This window comes from Physeter macrocephalus, chromosome 12 (genome assembly GCF_002837175.3).
Source record: "Physeter macrocephalus isolate SW-GA chromosome 12, ASM283717v5, whole genome shotgun sequence".
Taxonomy (NCBI): domain Eukaryota; kingdom Metazoa; phylum Chordata; class Mammalia; order Artiodactyla; family Physeteridae; genus Physeter; species Physeter macrocephalus.
The window spans coordinates 55484019-55501173 of record NC_041225.1 but is presented as its reverse complement, the minus strand read 5'-3'; the positions used below and the strand labels follow the sequence as shown (position 1 = coordinate 55501173).

At 43.1% G+C, this 17155-nt stretch overlaps 1 protein-coding gene across 3 annotated transcripts in view; it reads left to right on the top strand.

Annotated features, from left to right (window-relative positions):
* The first annotated feature begins 11502 nt into the window (after positions 1 to 11502).
* The window catches only part of ATL2 (atlastin GTPase 2), a 65930-nt gene continuing 60277 nt past the window's right edge, over positions 11503 to 17155 (top strand). Inside the window, exon 1 of one of the 3 annotated variants that reach the window (XM_007102857.2) lies at positions 11503 to 11644. In XM_007102857.2, coding sequence (XP_007102919.2) covers positions 11527 to 11644 — 118 coding nt within the window. In that variant the 5' untranslated portion in view covers positions 11503 to 11526. Of the gene's footprint in view, positions 11645 to 12092; positions 12184 to 17155 lie in introns of those variants that run through there. The other 2 variants (XM_024118838.3, XM_007102858.4) reach the window with 2 other exon arrangements.

Here is a 17155-nt window from a genome sequence, read left to right as displayed (position 1 = left end):
ATCGGCAGGCGGACTCTCAACCACTGCGCCACCAGGGAAGCCCGAGTGTGGTTATTTTTAAGGATGAATTTCCATGGATTAAAACATGGCTGTGCTGCATGCCGCGGAGCGGCTGGGCTCGTGAGCCATGGCCGCTGAGCCTGCGCGACCAGAGCCTGTGCTCCGCGACGGGAGAGGCCACAACAGTGAGAGGCCTGCGTACCGCAAAAAAACAAAAAACAAAACACAAAAAAACATGGCTGTGCTGGAAGTGAGCGTGTCTTTAAAATGCACCATAGGCTTCTGGAATGGAAGGCGTGGTCAGCCACTGCCAGCATGCCCCAGTGTGGTATCCACAGGGTGGTGACAGCTGATGTGTAGTTCTTCTCCAGCAACAGGGGACCCTCCTCCGAAGCAGTCTGGGCTCTGGATTTGAGAAGCAGACTACACCTGATACATTGGAGCAGCAATCTTATATTCTGAGATCTGCCATTGATGTCACGTGGTGACAAGGAAGGGACAGGTAGTGGGGGATAGTCAGGCCAACCCCAAGGAGCTAGTGGTATCATACACCTGGAATTCCTCAAGTTGCTACAGGAGCACAGAATTTAGTAGTTCCAAGTGTGAACTCCTGAGTTCTACCAGTGGGTTCAAAGCCTAGCTCCACTATTTTATAAGCTGGGTAACCTTGGGCAAATTATTTAATTTCTCTTGGCTTCGGGCTTCTTGGTATAAAATGGAAATAGTAATAGTACCTCTGCTTTGGAGTTATTGTGAAACTTAACTAAAAATAAAAAGTAATATAATATAAATATATTTATTATGGTAACATGAATTACCAGACACATACAAGTACCTGATAAATGTTACTTTTTTGTGTGTGCTGTGTACAAGAAATGCACTTTATTTTTTTTCTTCCAATTTTATTGAGATATAATTGACATACAGCACTGTATAAGTTTAAGGTGTACAGCATAATGATTTGACTTAAAGACAACATGAAATGATTGTCGCAATAAATTTAGTGGACATCTATCATCTCATATAGATACAAAATTAAAGAAATAGAAAATTTTTTTTTTCCTTGAGCTCTTATAAGTCTTAGAGGATTCCAGGGATCTTCCCCTGTGACTTGAAAATCTAATTCTCGTATGTTAGGTTCCATTGTTTCTACTTGCTCCGAAAGCACTAGCGAAAGGAACAAACAGGGTTGCAGACAGAGTGGAGAGCTTATTCGGTTGACCACTTGGCAAGGGGAGGGTCCCAGGTACACATCTGGATCCCATTGCTCTTGTTCCGGGCCTTGCTGGACTCTGCTGTGAGGTGGCTTGGCTAGTCTGGTCCCTATAGGCACCTTGCACTCATCTGCGGAGCTGGAGCTGACCTGCCTGTGCTTTGTTCTTTGGTGTGTCCAGGACCCAGTGCTCTTTTTTGCTGGTTCAGGTCACCTTGGAGTGGCATACCTGTCTGAATCTCGCCTACAACCTCCATCTGACTCCTAGCTTAGGGTGAACACTCTGTACTCACAACGATGACCTCTGGTTCCCAAATCAGCTACCTTCCTAGTCCTCCATGGTGTACGTGGTGGCCTCTAGGCTCCAGCCAGGGGGAGCTCAGAAGGGATAAATAAGGCCTGTTTCCACTTAACCTCCGTGCACCATCGTTTTTATTTTTATTATTTATTTTTTTGGCTGTACCACTCGGCATGCAGGATCTTCTCTGACCAGGGATCAAACCTGAGCCCCCTGCAATGGAAGCGTGGAGTCTTAACCACTGCACCCCCAGGGAAGTCCCGGACCATCGTTTTTAATCTGCTATGACCATTTCTTGAAGGAGCAAGGACACTCAGTGGAGCAGTTTGCTCCCTGAGTACTAAATGGGGGAGCGGGCATAGACTCTCTCTGCTTTCTGTTTAACATCGACTTCCTGATATAAGCCCTAACAGGGCAGACCAGATCACACGTCCCCTTTGTCTGTCTTCCTGCTCTCAGACTCAAAGGAGACAGGAACACGTGCAAGGTCAGGAGTAAAAGTGTCGACAGTGTATATATGGGGAGTGGAGGGAAAATAATGTTTGAAAGTATGTAGCCAGAAACTAGCCTCTGGAAAATTCTTCCAACCACTAGATGGGTAAAAAGGTAAAAAGAGGATTTTGTACTCATCAGTGATGATGAAAAATGGAATTTCTCTCCTGTTAAGCCTCTACTGCGAAATGCAGCACATACAATTATAAATGCCCCATGCATTTTCAATTCAAAGAGTATGTGAGATTAGTCACTGAAAAGAAAACTTGATATGCCCTGAAATCTGAAGCTCCTACATGAAAGAGACCTGATAGAGATTTTCCCAAATTTGACAATAATCCTAAAAATTTACACGTCAATAATGAAATGTTATGAAGCTAAAAGAGACTTTTCTAAGCTATCAATAAATGAAAATTTTATTAACTATGTTAGAGGAAAAACTAAATTCTCTTTATTTTCTCTTCAGAAAATGATATCCCAATTCACATAATATGAAAAGCCAATCAAAGACTGTGCAGCCAAAAAAGTCAGAAAAAAAGTATGAGATGTATGCCATGAGGTTAATCAATAAAAATATAAATTTTCTGTACATTTGTGGAATGTTAACTTTATAAAATTTGTGATTTCTTGGGATTTCTTTTCTTATTCTAAATATTTACTTTCACATCTACTTTTGATTCATAATTTGTTTTCTTAAAGAAGTTCCCCAAATTTGTAGATGCTTTAGACCCCACAAATCCTGGATCTGCTCCTGTTGGGAGTTGCACAGCCAGTAGTCTAATTGACAGTGGCCAACAGTGGATATTTGTGCATGCCTACGGGAACACGACCTGTAAATGAATGCCATTTATTATCTGTCAAATATCACTGTCAAATAAAACAAAACAACAACAACAAATTAAGAACCACTGCTCTAACCTAAATGTCCATCGACGGATGAATGGATAAAGAAGATGTGGCACATATATACAATGGAATATTACTCAGCCATAAAAAGAAATGAAATTGAGTTATTTGTAGTGAGGTGGATGGACTTAGAGTCTGTCATGCAGAGTGAAGTAAGTCAGAAAGAGAAAAACAAATACCGTATGCTAACACATATATATGGAATCTAAGAAAAAAAAAAAGGTACTGATGAACCTAGTGGCAGGGCAGGAATAAAGATGTAGCCATAGAGAATGGACTCGAGGACACTGTGGAGGGGGAGGAAGCTGGGGTGAAGTGAGAGTAGCATCGACATATATACACTACCGAATGTAAAATAGTTAGCTAGTAGGAAGCAGCAGCATAGCACAGGGAGATCAGCTCAGTGCTCTGCTACGACCTAGAGGGGTGGGATGGGGGGGTGGGAGGGAGGCTCAAGAGGGAGGGCGTATGGGGATATATGTATGCATATGGCTGATTCACTTTGTTGTACAACAGAAACTAACACAGTATTGTGAAGCGATTATACTCCAATAAAGATCTATTAAAAAAAAAACAAACCCACTGCTCTAGACAGCAAAAGCAAACAAGTAACTATACCAGAGTGATAACCACTATCCTGAATTCAATGGTTATTATAGTTATGTATTGATATTAGTTTATACTTTTCTATGTATATATGTTCATGTTCACACATCGGTAGTACACTCTGTGCATGTGGTCTGGTTATCTATTGCTTTATAACAAATTACCCCAAAACTGAATGTTAAAATAGCAATCATTTCATTATGTCTTATAATAGCTCACCTTCTTAGAGGGTGATCAGGACAAGCTTGAAAGATAAATATTTGCCAGTCAAATCAGGTGGCAGTGGTATCACCTGCAGATATATCAGCTTGAGCAAGGAACTGTTATGGGAAAAGAAAGAAGGAACTCACTTTCTGAGTGTTTATACCTGAAGACAGACCTCAAGAAGATTGGGGGTGTGGAGAAATGGCACTGGGCTGGGGGGAAGTGTTTGAGGTGAGGTGCAGCTTTAACAGTCAAAATATGATGAAACTACACTGGTGGCAGTGACTCCAAGGACTAAGTAGGTTACAACAGGGACAATTAATTCGAAGGGTGTCGTCACGGTGGAGTGATTTGCCTGCCAACTAGCCAGCCAGTTTTGGGGAGTTTGGAATTAAGCTTGGGTGTGAGATAGAAAGAAAGATTTCGCTGCTCTCCGGTTACAAATACAATATGTTGATTTTAATAAGGCCAAAGTGGATATTGTCTTAATCTTAAAAGAGTCTAAGATGTGTAGTTCCTTCTGTGAAGCATGGTTTTCCCACTGACTTCAAAGGCATTCCTGAGGGCGGGAGTGATGCGGGGGGCTGTTAGGTGTGTCTGGATTGGCTGTCTGGGGTGGATATCATTCATTGCCCTGTTCTCAGAGGAGTTGAAAGCGCATGGCAGTGTTTGCTTCAAGCTTCTAGCACATTTTCGGTATCCTAGTGGCTACATTCACTCCCTCATCGTTATTTTTGAAAAGGTGTTATTGAATACAGTATAGTTCCTAAAGAGTTCTCGCCAGTGTTCTTTTGTATGCTGATCTTAATTTAAAAACCAGTCACTATCTACTTCTCAAAATGTTCTCAAGCAAGTCCAGTTCACGAATTGGGATTTTTGTTACTCCCACTACTAGACTATTTTAGTGACCACAGGATACCCTTGAATTCCATAGAAGTCGATCACGCAAGTAATGTTTCCATTGCGTCAAAGAGAGCGCTTGGCACGGTGCTCATGGGTGCCCTTGTGCAGGACTTTTTCTTAAAATAAATTTACTTATTTACGTATTTATGTATATTTATGGCTGCGTTGGGTCTTCGTTGCTGCGCGTGGGCTTTCTCTAGTTGCGGCGAGCGGGGGCTACTCTCCGTTGCGGTGCGCGGGCTTCTCATTGCGGTGGCTTCTCTTGTTGCGGAGCACGGGCTCTAGGTGCACGGGCTTCAGTAGCTGTGGCTCGTGGGCCCTAGAGCGCAGGCTCAGTAGCTGTGGTGCACAGGCTTAGTTGCTCTGTGGCATGTGGGATCTTCCCGGACCAGGGCTCGAACCCGTGTCCCCTGCATTGGCAGGCGGATTCTTAACCACTGCATCACCAGGGAAGTCCCTTGGGCTGGACTTTGAGTGGTGTTTACCTTCACTCCAGCTACCTGAAACAGTTTCCTGGATATCCAGAAGCTGTTTCTAGCTACTTAGTGGTCAGCATAAATGGTTCTTATGATTATAGCGTTTCCAGCATCTAGCCCCTAGACCATGTGTTATCTGGAGATAGACAGTTAAGAACATAGACTCTGGAGGCAGACAGAGCTGCATTTAGATCTCAACTCCTCAATTTACTAATCATGTGGGCTTGAACAAATTATGCCACCTTTTAAAGCCCCCAGTTTCTTGTTCTGTAAAAGGCTGATGGTACCAATAATGCTTGCCTCATAGAGGTATTTTATAGATTAAATGAAATTATGAATAGGTATTATCATTTTTAACTATGCTCCCATTCTTCAATTTCTTCTTAGACTTGATTGGAGTAATAATCATGATGGTTATCATTTATTGCCATGTGCCAGCCACTGGGCTCAATACTTTATCTATATTATCTGTAATCATCGTGACAAAATGCTAGGAAGAGACCTTTACTTTACAGCAGAGGAAACTGAGGATCAAAAGAGGTTACTTAACTTTCTCAAGGTCATAAAACCAAGTGGCATAGCTGGGGTTTGAACTCCAGAGTTGGTGTTCTTTTCACTAAGTGACACTGATGCTCAGGTACCCGTTCAGAGCATTACGTCTGAGGATGAATATGGATTGGAAGGGTCATTACTTCCCTCTCACATTCATGAGGGACAGCTGTCCCTTGCTTCAGAGAACAATGGACACCTAATATTAAGCAGCAAGCTGGATGGAAACCCATCTGCTCACAGTGTTCCATATGGAGCAAGTGCCTTTCAAGATGTCCACAATTCTCAACGTGAGTTCAGCACGGCTGTGTCAGAGAGGCGTGCCCCCATGTCCGGGGTGCTACTAGTATTAGCCTCAAGGAACCCTTGATGTTCTTGATTTGATCTCCTTTATGAGATGTAATTCAATGACCCTGGCATATCAGCTTTGTATATAAAAGCTGTATATAAATAAAATTTATTGTATTTTATTTTGGATATAAATAAAATTTCCCTGCCAATCAATAATTCAGAGCCCCTCTCTTGTTCACAACTACTCCAGCAAGAACTTTTGATTTCCCTCCTTCCTTGCAAAAAATTTCCTCTTTGGCCCCTCCCTCAAAATGGTAATCCCAAAGAAAGCCAAAGCCAATGTGGCAAATCGGTTTGTTAGCCACCGTCACTGTACAATTTCTGGGATCAATCAGTGGCCACTGCCCCCGAGGTCAATGAGAGGGGCCTGCAAAGTCCACCAAGAGATGCCAGCGATTGGGTTAAGCTCACTCGTGCTCCCAGTGCTGCCAGGGAATTTCCCAGCCTTGTTCTACTTTTTGTCTACTGGCCCCTGAAGCAGTCCTGCCTGTGCTCAGATCTGGTCTCACACAGCCTCCGGGAAATGGCTCATTCATCTTCTGTCAACCATTCTTGGACAAAAAAAGCACATCTCTTCACACAAAGGAGCAATGGTATGCAAACATGGTGGGTACCTTAAATTATACTTCTAGTAAACACATCACTGAAAGGATAAGGTCTACAAAGATGCAGTTTGCCCCTAACACAACCTTTTTCATTCTCAGAGGGCAATTTATCTTTTAGCCACAGCAATATTCAACATCTTTTCTATGGTGGTCACTGTTTTATATTTGTTTACCTGTTCCCCTACTCTAACCCTGCCCTATCCATCTGATGCCCCTAAATCAAGGTAATAGTTTCCATTAATAGATACCCAAATCTCTACCTCTTGCAGGGGAGAAGATTCCTTCTATCTTACACCATTTCCAGGAAGGTGAAAAAGATCCTAGGGTTGGTTCCAGTCACATCTCATATCCCCAGTACCCTGTGCTTTCCTCCCCTAGAAGACTCAGAAAGAAAGTCTCTCTGAGATAGGCTCCATCATATTTTTTACTACCTCCTTAATTTCTGCCACAAAGATAATGTCATGGTTCGCCTTGTACCCACCCTACCCCAGCTCTGGAACCAGCTGTTTCTCCAATGACTCCACTCTTTTTTTTTTTTGCGGTACGCGGGCCTGTCACTGCTGTGGCCTCTCCCGTTGCGGAGCACAGGCTCCGGACGCGCAGGCTCAGCGGCCATGGCTCACAGGCCCAGCCGCTCCACGGCATGCGGGATCCTCCCGGACCGGGGCACGAACCTGCGTCCCCTGCATCGGCAGGCGGACTCTCAACCACTGCGCCACCAGGGAAGCCCTCCACTTCTTTTTAGAAGGGAATAGTATTAGAGATCAAGAGTGGGCACTAGGTATGATCATTACTACCCTGGTGTCTTTGCTTAGGCCTTTTCTGTGGACAGAACTAGGAAATATATGCATGTATATACACATCTGTACATATGCAACACATATACATGAATGTTTACACTTGCATACACACACATATTCATACACATATTTTAGAGGTATCAATACCTCCAATTTAATCCATCCCATATAGTTTATCTTACCTCCGCCTTTTGTTATTTGTATGTCCCTTCTTTCCCATCAAGAACCCTGGCTCTCAACAATAAAACACACTTACTCATTTGTTTACTTCTATAAAACGTTGAAAATAGGTTCAGAATTGCTTTGCCCATACCTCTACAAAAACAAGCCTACTAAAAAGAGTTCAGGACTTGTTTGCTGTTCTCCCTCCACCCTGACCAGGACGGAGAAATATTTGTAGTTCAATACTATGTTTGTAGGTTACTTGGATTAGTTGGCTTTCTTTTCTTCCCTCTTCAGTTTGGTTCTGTTATTCATTTAAATACTGTTAACATTTATTTGGTTTGCTTTCAGTTTTAGTACCCCCTTCCCTTTCTTGTTGATTTAATTTTATTTTTTTTATCATGTAGAACATGTTTCCAAAAGTCAACACGAGATAAAAAGGTGTACTGTGTTCTGTGTTACTTCTATCTTATTCCCCCCACTCCCAACTCCTTGGAGGCCACTAACTTTATTATTTAACCTCGCCGAGTTTCTTTTTGGATAGGCAAGTAGATATTGTATGTTTTCTTATTCCTCTCACACAAAAGGTAGGCTCTACATAGGCTCTTTTGCAGTTTTGCTTTTTCACTTAAGAATGTCTCCTGGAAATCACTCTATATTAGTTCATAGAGATCTTCCTCTTCTTTCTTTACAGTTAAAAAGTGCTCATCATGAGTAATTATCATAGTTTACTTAACCAATCACCTACACTTGGATATTTAGATAGTTTCCAATATTTTGCAACTGCAAATAATGCTGCAGTGAATAACCTTCTGCAAAAAAAAATTTTTTTTGATTATTATGGAGTTGTATCTTCAGGGTTAATGCCCAGAAGTGAGATTGGCATGTCGAAGTGTAAACGGTAATGAAATTTGTTGGATGTTGCCAAGGTCTTCTCCATAGGGGTTATACCATTTTGCATTCCCAGCGAGAATGCAATGTAGGAGAGTGACTGCATTCCCCCATATCCTTGCCAACAGAGTGTAATCGTAAGCTTTTGAATTTTTGCCAACCTGATGGGTGAGAAATGGTGTCTCAGTGTTGTTTTAATTTGCATTTCTCTTATTATGAGTAAAACTGAACCTTTTTTCATATGTTTAAGGTCCACTTTGATAATTCTTTTTGGTGAATTGTCTGTGGATGTCTTTGCCCAATTATTAATAGGATTTTAAAAATTTTAAAGTTGTTTATTTGGTAGAAATAGCTTTTAATACAATTTACATGAACTGAAAGCAGAATCCCAAAGACCTGGCTGTGGATAAGCTATGGATGCTGCCCTCCAGGAATTCACAGTCTATAAGCTGAACACTATTACGGTAGATAAGAGCATCATCTCTGGACCCAGATTGCCTGCCTTCAGATGCCAGTCCTGCCACTTAGGCAAGTTTTTCACCACATGGTGCCTCAGTTTCTCCATCTGTAAGATGAGAATAGCATTAGCATTTACCGCTTAGGATTACTGTTAGGATTAAATGACTTACCATATGTAAAGTACTTTGAGCAGTAAACATTCCATAAATGTTGGCTATTTTAGAGTCAAGAAAATGCTCTCAATACGTTGATTTGATCCCATAAGACTCCTGTTATATCATTAGTTATAAAAATGAGGACCTGGAAGTTTAGAAACATTAGGTGAATCAGTGGTAGAATCAGGTTGTAACCCATTCATTCATTTGTTTATTCATTCATTTATTCCACAACTATTTTTTGAGACCCTGTTATGTACTAGACACTGGCTTAGGTGCTGGAGACATAGCCTGAACAAGACAGATTTTTGAGCTCTTGGATGCTCACTTTTTTGTGGTGGGGCGGCCTGTGTGGGTGTGGAAAGAAACAAAAACCAAGGAAACCAATTTTGTCTGTCTTGTTTGTCCTTGTCTGTTCAGCACACACAACAGTGTCAAAATTCACTTGTTAAATGAAAGAATAAAGGAATAAATGACAGAGCAGTGAAAAACGAGCCTTGATGCATAGGTAGGGCCCAAATCATGAAAGATCTTGTCAACTATTTTGAAGAGCTTGGATTTTATCCTGAGCAGAGAAATCACATGAATAGATTTGCATCTAAGAAAACTCAAGCCAGTCTGTGTGGAGGACCCACAGGAGAAGGGGGAACAGCAGGGAGGTTGTTATAATAAGTCCAGTGGGAGATAATGGGGTCTGAATCAAGAGGGAAGCTGAGGGGATGGAGAGGAGATGAGCTGAAGGGAAATTTAGAAGTCAGAATTGACTTCACTGGGACTTGATGGGTGTAGAGGGAGGGAGAAGTCTGCAGTAACACTGAGGTTTCACTGTGATAAGAAATTGAAGAGGGATGGCTGACGGGAGAAAATGGAGGAAGGCCTTTTAAACATATGGATTTGAGGTGACCATGGGACAACGCTCAATCTCTTGACTGTATTTGTGTTTGGCTTCTTTACACTTCTTGGAGTCAGGAGATTTGGACCTGTCAGGGCACTGTAGTAGCATATGGGATAAACTGTCTAATAGTGGAAAGGACACTGGTTAGGAGGTCACTTGACTAGTAGTGCAGCCTTAACCCTCTGGGGTTAAGGCACATCCCTAATGGGGTGTGCTCAGGGCTAAGTTAACTGCTAATTTGTAACTGGAAGTTTATTCTTTGATGGCAAAAATACTCATCTTTGCATCTTGTCTCACACCTTAGATGATACCCTGCATAAAGCAGACTGTGGCGATATTAAATAGATGCCTCATAGGGAGATTATGAAAGGAAATCCATCATCAAGCAGGGCTTATGTCTTGGGGCTTAGGTTGTCCCGGGGCATCAAACCAGGATGCAGGGAGTTAGGAAGTCCAGGAGGAGCTCCAAATCCCTTTCCATTAATACAGAAAACAGATGAATAAACAGCCCCCCAAACCCCTCTAGAATGGCACCTTGCAAGCTTTGGTGACACACAGTGCTTTTCTAGAGGTCATGCTGGATGAAAGTCTGTGAGAAGACCTGCACAAGGCAGCGATTTGGACACCTGGACACATGCCTTTACCAGAGAGAAGGAATTTCTAGTGCAGCTGGTGATAATGGAAAAAATCCAAAAGAATAGGGACCATGTTTCACAGAAGCTTCCACAGGCAGATATTTATTTTTAAAAGTGACCTGAACTTTCTATAGGATGTCACTGGATCCCCACAAGAAGGTTCATCACAGTTAGGAAAGGACCTGCTACAGTTCATTTTCTGATTATAGTGCTTTCTGGTTTGCACCTGTAAGGGGCTAGGAGCAGGAGGGTAAGGGTATGCACAGTAAGAAGATAGGAGGAGGGCCTCATAAGTAGAAGGAAGCTATGCCAAACAAAGCATAGGATGGTCTCTAGATGGGAAACAATATTAGAGACCTGTGCGAAGAAAGATCAAAAGGAAAAGCAGGGCACCGGCAATAGCTTGGGAGTGCGGGGCGGGGGTAGCGAAGGAGGGAGGGGGGAGAATAGCAGTGGAGGAGGAGATAAAAAGGAGAGAAGGAAAGGAGCATGAAAGCAACCTCACGTGCAGTGCACGAGTCAACGATTATGGAGAAGAGCTGCAAAGAGAACTGGGTTACTCGATTGGGAAGGAGGGACTTGGTTCTCTGGAGAGCCCTTCGGGTTTTACACAGACCCGCTCAGCGCTAAGGGGGTGTGGTCCTGGGCTTAGGGCGGTGGGAGTGTGAGACGATTGCGGTGGGGGCGCCGCCCAATTTCTCCCCAAGGTGGAAGCCTGGGAAAACCGAGCGGCAGGCTGCAAGGCAAGCAGGGCGGAGGCGGAGCGAGGGAGCCGAGGGGCGGGACGAGGGAGGGCGTGGGGAGTACAAGGAGACGCAGGTGAGGGCGGCACTAGGACCCACCGGCGCCCCGCCGGCTCCCGGGAGGTTGATAAAGCGGCGGCGGCGTTTGACGTCAGTGGGGAGTTAATTTTAAATCGGTACAAGATGGCGGAGGGGGACGAGGCAGCGCGGAGGCAGCAGTCGCACGAGGGGCTGCGGCGCCGAAGGCGAACCAGCGACCCAAACACCGGGGTTAACCACGTCTCGTCCACAACCCTCCTAGGTACGGGCCGGCGAGGTGTAGGCTGCAGGGCCCGGGTGGGGAGAGGGCGCGGGCCGCTCGGGCTCGTTGGCACCGGCCGCAGGCTGTGGGGTCGTCGTCCGCCTCTGGCTCGGCTCTCCTCCCGCCGCCGCGTCTGGCCGCCGGGCCTAGCCCCCGCCGCGCCCCCGAGCTCCCGCGGCGCGCAGCCTGAAAGGGCGGTCCTCCGCCCGCGGCTCCCGCAGCTGTCGGGTGCACGGGCGGCGCGCGCGTCTGCGCCCGGCCCGGCCCGGCCCCCTGCCTTCCCGCTCGCCGCGTGGCTGTAGCGGCGTCCTCCCCCCCAGAGGGGGCGGCCTGGAGCAGGGGTCGCAGACCCGGGGCGCGGGGAGGTCGGCGGCGGCGCGGGGAGGTCCTAGGGAGCTCCGGGCGACCTGTCACCCGGCCGGCACTCGCTGTCCTGTGTCCTTCGCGCGGAGAGGGAGGAAGGGTTAACCAGGTCGTGATGGGCCCAGCAGAGGAGGAGGACGCACAGCTCGCGGGGGGAGGAGACACCTCGCTGCCAGGTCGGAAGGTTCTCCAGACCCCCTTCCAGGAGGGAACCGCGGTCCGCAGGCCAGGGCTGTGTCCGGGGGCTCGGGTTCCGGGGACCCTCGGTTGCCGAACCCATTCATGCGGATAGCGCGTGGCTAGGATGCAAGTTCAGATTTAATTGTCAAAACTGGGGTTATGACCTGTTTACTAATATTGAGATCACAGTAAGGCCCGATCGGACTGAAAGTGTCGGTGGTGTGAAGTCACCTGATCATTCGCTCCCCGGTTTTGCTGAATGTGAGCTCCTACTGTACGTGTACAAGGAGCGCCCCTGCCCCCTGGAAGACGCATTTGCCTTGGCGGCGGAGTGTTGTGTGTCCCTCTCACTCACAACGCCCTATTTTTAGGAGTTTAGCATTTGATCCTTCATTGTGGTGTGAATTGAACGCCTGAAATCCTGATTGAGAATTTTGATGTTACTTAAAGGCATAAAGTTTTTCCAAGGCTTATAAATAGTAAAAGCCTACGGTTAGGTAAGTATGGCCATGGCATAGATAAGAGTTTATTAACTATACTAAGTATGAAATGTGTTTTTCAAATTTCTCTCCACAATCTGATAAAGGTTTTGTGAGGTAAAATGTAAAACATTTTGATAAAAGACTCACTTTAAAAGAAAAGTTTATGTGAAATATACTTCGTCATTCATGGTAGACCTTGGACGTGTGGAACGTATGTCAGAGGTGATGACAAACTATAAGTTTTGCTAAGGGAAAAAGAATAGGAAATAAAGCTGATTTTATTATTGCTTGCCAACCAAAGCACTTGACAGAACTGTTTACATAGAAGAAAATGCTGCCAGAGGAGAGAGGTTTGCCTTAGACCTATTCTGGTTGGAATTCTCAAGTAATGTTGTTCTGGAATGCTGATGGATTGGTTAATTTAGCTCTTTTGGACCCTGGAGAGGGGTGGTGGTGCGTATTTATTTACTTATCTACTTATGCCATTTCAGATGTAGTTTCAAAGCGTTTTATGTGTTTGCCTTATTAGGAGAAGCATTGCTTTATGACTCAGGGCTATGAACATCGTTTTAGGCTGTGGCACAGTGAGAAGAGATGCTGTTCTTTTTTTAAAAAAAATTAATTTATTTATTGGCTGAGTTGGGTCTTTGTTGCTGCGTGTGGGCTTTCTCTAGTTGCGGCGAGGGGGGCTACTCTTCATTGTGGTGGTGGGCTTCTCATTGCGGTGGCTTCTCGTTGCGGAGCATGGGCTCTAGAGCGCAGCCTCAGTAGTTGTGGCGCACGGGCTTAGTTGCTCGGCGGCATGTGGGATCTTCCCGGACCAGGACTCAAACCCATGTCCCCTGCATCGGCAGGCGGATTCTTAACCACTTCGCAACCAGGGAAGCCCCGAGATGCTATTCTTAAGACTTGATAAATAGGGGTCATCGTTTATTAAATGCCCCGTCTGCTTCTCGCAGGTTTTTGTCTTTGTGTGTGTGGGGGATTAATCCTTCACTTGATAGCCATTCCTATCAAATGACTGCCTAAAATAGTCCCTCTCCCTGCTAATTTGCTCTGAGTCACCCATTAATACATTAAAAACCACGTAAACTTTTTGAGATTTGTGTTTAAAGTAAGAGCAAACAGGCTGTGAATGAGTAGGGACTCATCCGATTTTGGCTGTAGAAACTCTTTGTCTCCCTCTGCTTTCTGGATAAAGTCTTAAGAGTTGAGTTGGGGTGAGTCAGGTGCCACTCCAGTAGTTTAGTCTTAGGAAGATGCTTTGTGTCTCTCAAAGAGAAGTGCTTACTCTTTCTAGGGTTATATTGTAAGACCTTTATAAAGCACTTAGGAACTCTTCTATTCTAATGACTTTGTCCGATGCTAAGAATCTGTGGATGTGATTAAGTATTTAGTAAAGTGTTTTGAAATCCTTTGAAATTCTTAATTTGGGGAAGAAAGAGCTTCCTTACAGTAGTAAAGAGGTACTTATTATAGGGCAAATAAACCATGAGTTAAAATGAGATTCTGGCCTTAAGTCCAAGGCACCTATTTTCGGATTCATTTTTAGTTTACCTCTGTGTTTTAACTTAGGATAAAGTTTTTGAGTATTCACAAGTGAAAGTAACTTTCTTGAAATTGTTAGACTGTTTCCAAAATTGTGTCTTTTCCATTCATCTGCTATTAAGCAGCTGCTAAGAGTATACCTGGAGGACTGTCATGTAGTTTGATGCTGGAGTTCAAACGTATTTAAAATTGTGAGACCTAGTAGTAAGATGCATTTTAAGAAGTTGTTTATGCTCAATTGGAAGACCTCTTTGACACACAGGATTGTAAGCAAAGCTGTTTGGCAGGCTGTCAAAGAGCCAGAAATGTAAGGGATGGGAATAGAAGTTAAACTTTTTTGTAATAGTGATTTATAGCTTTACAGAAGGAGTTTTTTCCAGAGTGGGTGCAGGGAAAGTTTTTTTTTTTCTTTCTTTTTTTTTTTTTTAAAGTGTAATCATATTCTGATTGTCTAGCTATTTTAGGGTTGTATTGTTTACTCTCTTGGGTATTATTTAACTTAAGGAAGAGAGATGTGAATATAGAATAACTAAACTTGATCCCCCAATTAATTCATTACTCATGTAAGTTTCTTCCTATCCTTTACTCTTTTTCACCACCCATAATACAGAAGAACTATTGAGGGTTTTCTCCATAGCTTTAAAAGTGGATATCCAGAAAAAAAGACCAACCTGAAAATATGTCAGTAGGATAATACTTGATACTTTATACAGCACTTTAAACACCTTGCTTTGATTTTATTCTTAAAACCTTCCTGTGAGGGAATTAAGTTATTCCCATTGAAGGGAGTGATTGTGACTGGCCTACAGTCACTGAAACTACTCAGAGGTACTCTTACTGCTCCTCACCAGACTTGGAGGAGGGTGGGGGCCTTTCTTCATTGCAAATTATTACATATCATTAGAGATGACTGGGTAAAACTTGGTTGTATGAAGTCTGAAATCATACTAATGAGAAGATGGGACAGTTAAAAAGTAAAGATAGGGCAGGTCACTAAGTGGAGTGGGAAATTTTAAAGTAGGAAGGCAAAAGATGGATACTATAGAAAGAAGTAGAAGAATTAATAAAGTAGGCTTTGAGGTTCATCTTCTGGGCAATACACGTAGACTCTAGGGGATTCCCTTGCTAAGGTACCAGTTTAATAAAATTATTTGTATAACTTGTATTTCTGTGATTGGCATCAAAATAAGCAGTAACTAATAACTTGGGGAAATGTGTAACTGATGATGTTTATCTAGGCTCTGTAGCACATTTTACCTGTTTATTGTGTAATACTCTGATTGTGGGGGCAGTGTTTCTTTAATCACAGGGAATCAAGATCGTGTAGTGGAAAAAGAATGAGGAATCAAAAGCTGAGTGACTTGGTTTAAACTCTGAGCTTGAAACCCCTCACATACAGTAATGATAATAATCCCATAAGGGCTGTAGTGGGAAACAAATGAGGTGATAGGGTACAAGTGTTTTGTAAATTGTAGAGCTCTGTGTAAGACAGTAATATATATATAAGAATGTGCCAGTTTGACTACTTGTTCTATTATATATGTGTATATTTGCAATCAGAAAGTCTCTTCTAATTTTTTTTCCCTATAATGTGGACAAAGGTTTAATGTGGGTAAGGATGGTGGGTAAATTTTTAACTTTATCTGTAAAATGCTGATAATGTGTTCATGATTAGAGTTATTGTATTAAATGTGATTAAAGTGCTTAACCCAATGGCAAACATTCTATTTGATGGTACTTATTACTATAATATGTGGTTATTTAAGAGATTTTGAACTAAACATTTAATTTTTAAAATAGGTGATTTAAAAGGTCTTTGTTCTGGCTTCCCTGGTGGCGCAGTGGTTGAGAGTCCGTCTGCCGATGCAGGGGACACGGGTTCGTGCCCCGGTCTGGGAAGATCCCACATGCCGGGGAGCGGCTGGGTCCGTGAGCCATGGCTGCTGAGCCTGTGCGTCCGGAGCCTGTGCTCCGCAACGGGAGAGGCCACAACAGTGAGAGGCCCGCGTACCGCAAAAAAAAAAAAAGGTCTTTGTTCAGTTTTTATAAGATAAAAATAAGCATTCATGCTTCTCAGCTATCTTTATTTTAATAAACTTGCATTTTAGAGAATCATTTAATCATGTGGCAAAATAGTCTTCTGAAATTGTTTATTTCAGTTACAGGATTCAATGTGAATTAATTTCTTAGTTAAGGTCATGGCAGTTTTCCAGTAGAGTACACTGAGTTTTCAAACAGTAAAGGTACAAAATCTAATTTACGTCTCTTATGCACAGGAATGCCTAAAAAAGTGGTTGACTTGAAACCACACTAATCATGAATCCCATAAAAAGCTTTTTTTCCCCTTCATGTAATAGTCATTTATAGAAGAGTCACGGGTAGTGATAAGAACATACTTATTTTAACTAAAGACTTAATTTTGAGTACTGTAAACTTCCTATGGCCTTCAGAATGGAGTAACATTTTTTCCTTCCTGATGGTTAATATGTACCCTAGCAAGCTTGTAGGTCTTTTTTTGGGTTATTAAATAGATGATAATCTATGAAGGCACTTTAGAAACTTTAAAGCCTTCTACAAAGAAACTCTGTAAAGGGGGTGAAATTGGCACATTCAGCGAGCTGCTCTTTTTGTATTTGAATGAATGGGTTTATGAGATATTAAAAGCTGGATTAAGTTCACTTTTATTGGAATGGTGGGGGGGAGTTGAATTTTGAATGATAAGTTGGAGAGAAATTTTGACACGAAAATCACCCCTCTTCTTATTTTTTTTGACAAAAACAGTTATTAATCATCAGAAATTGCTGTTTTATAGCCCTTTAATTTTAAGATAGATTTGACAATATGAGCAGGCTATGTGGAATTTTTGTTTAGAGTCAAGAAGCTTTTTATTGCATACACTTGGATATTGTTTCTCAAAAAATTCTGAAGTAGGCTAAAA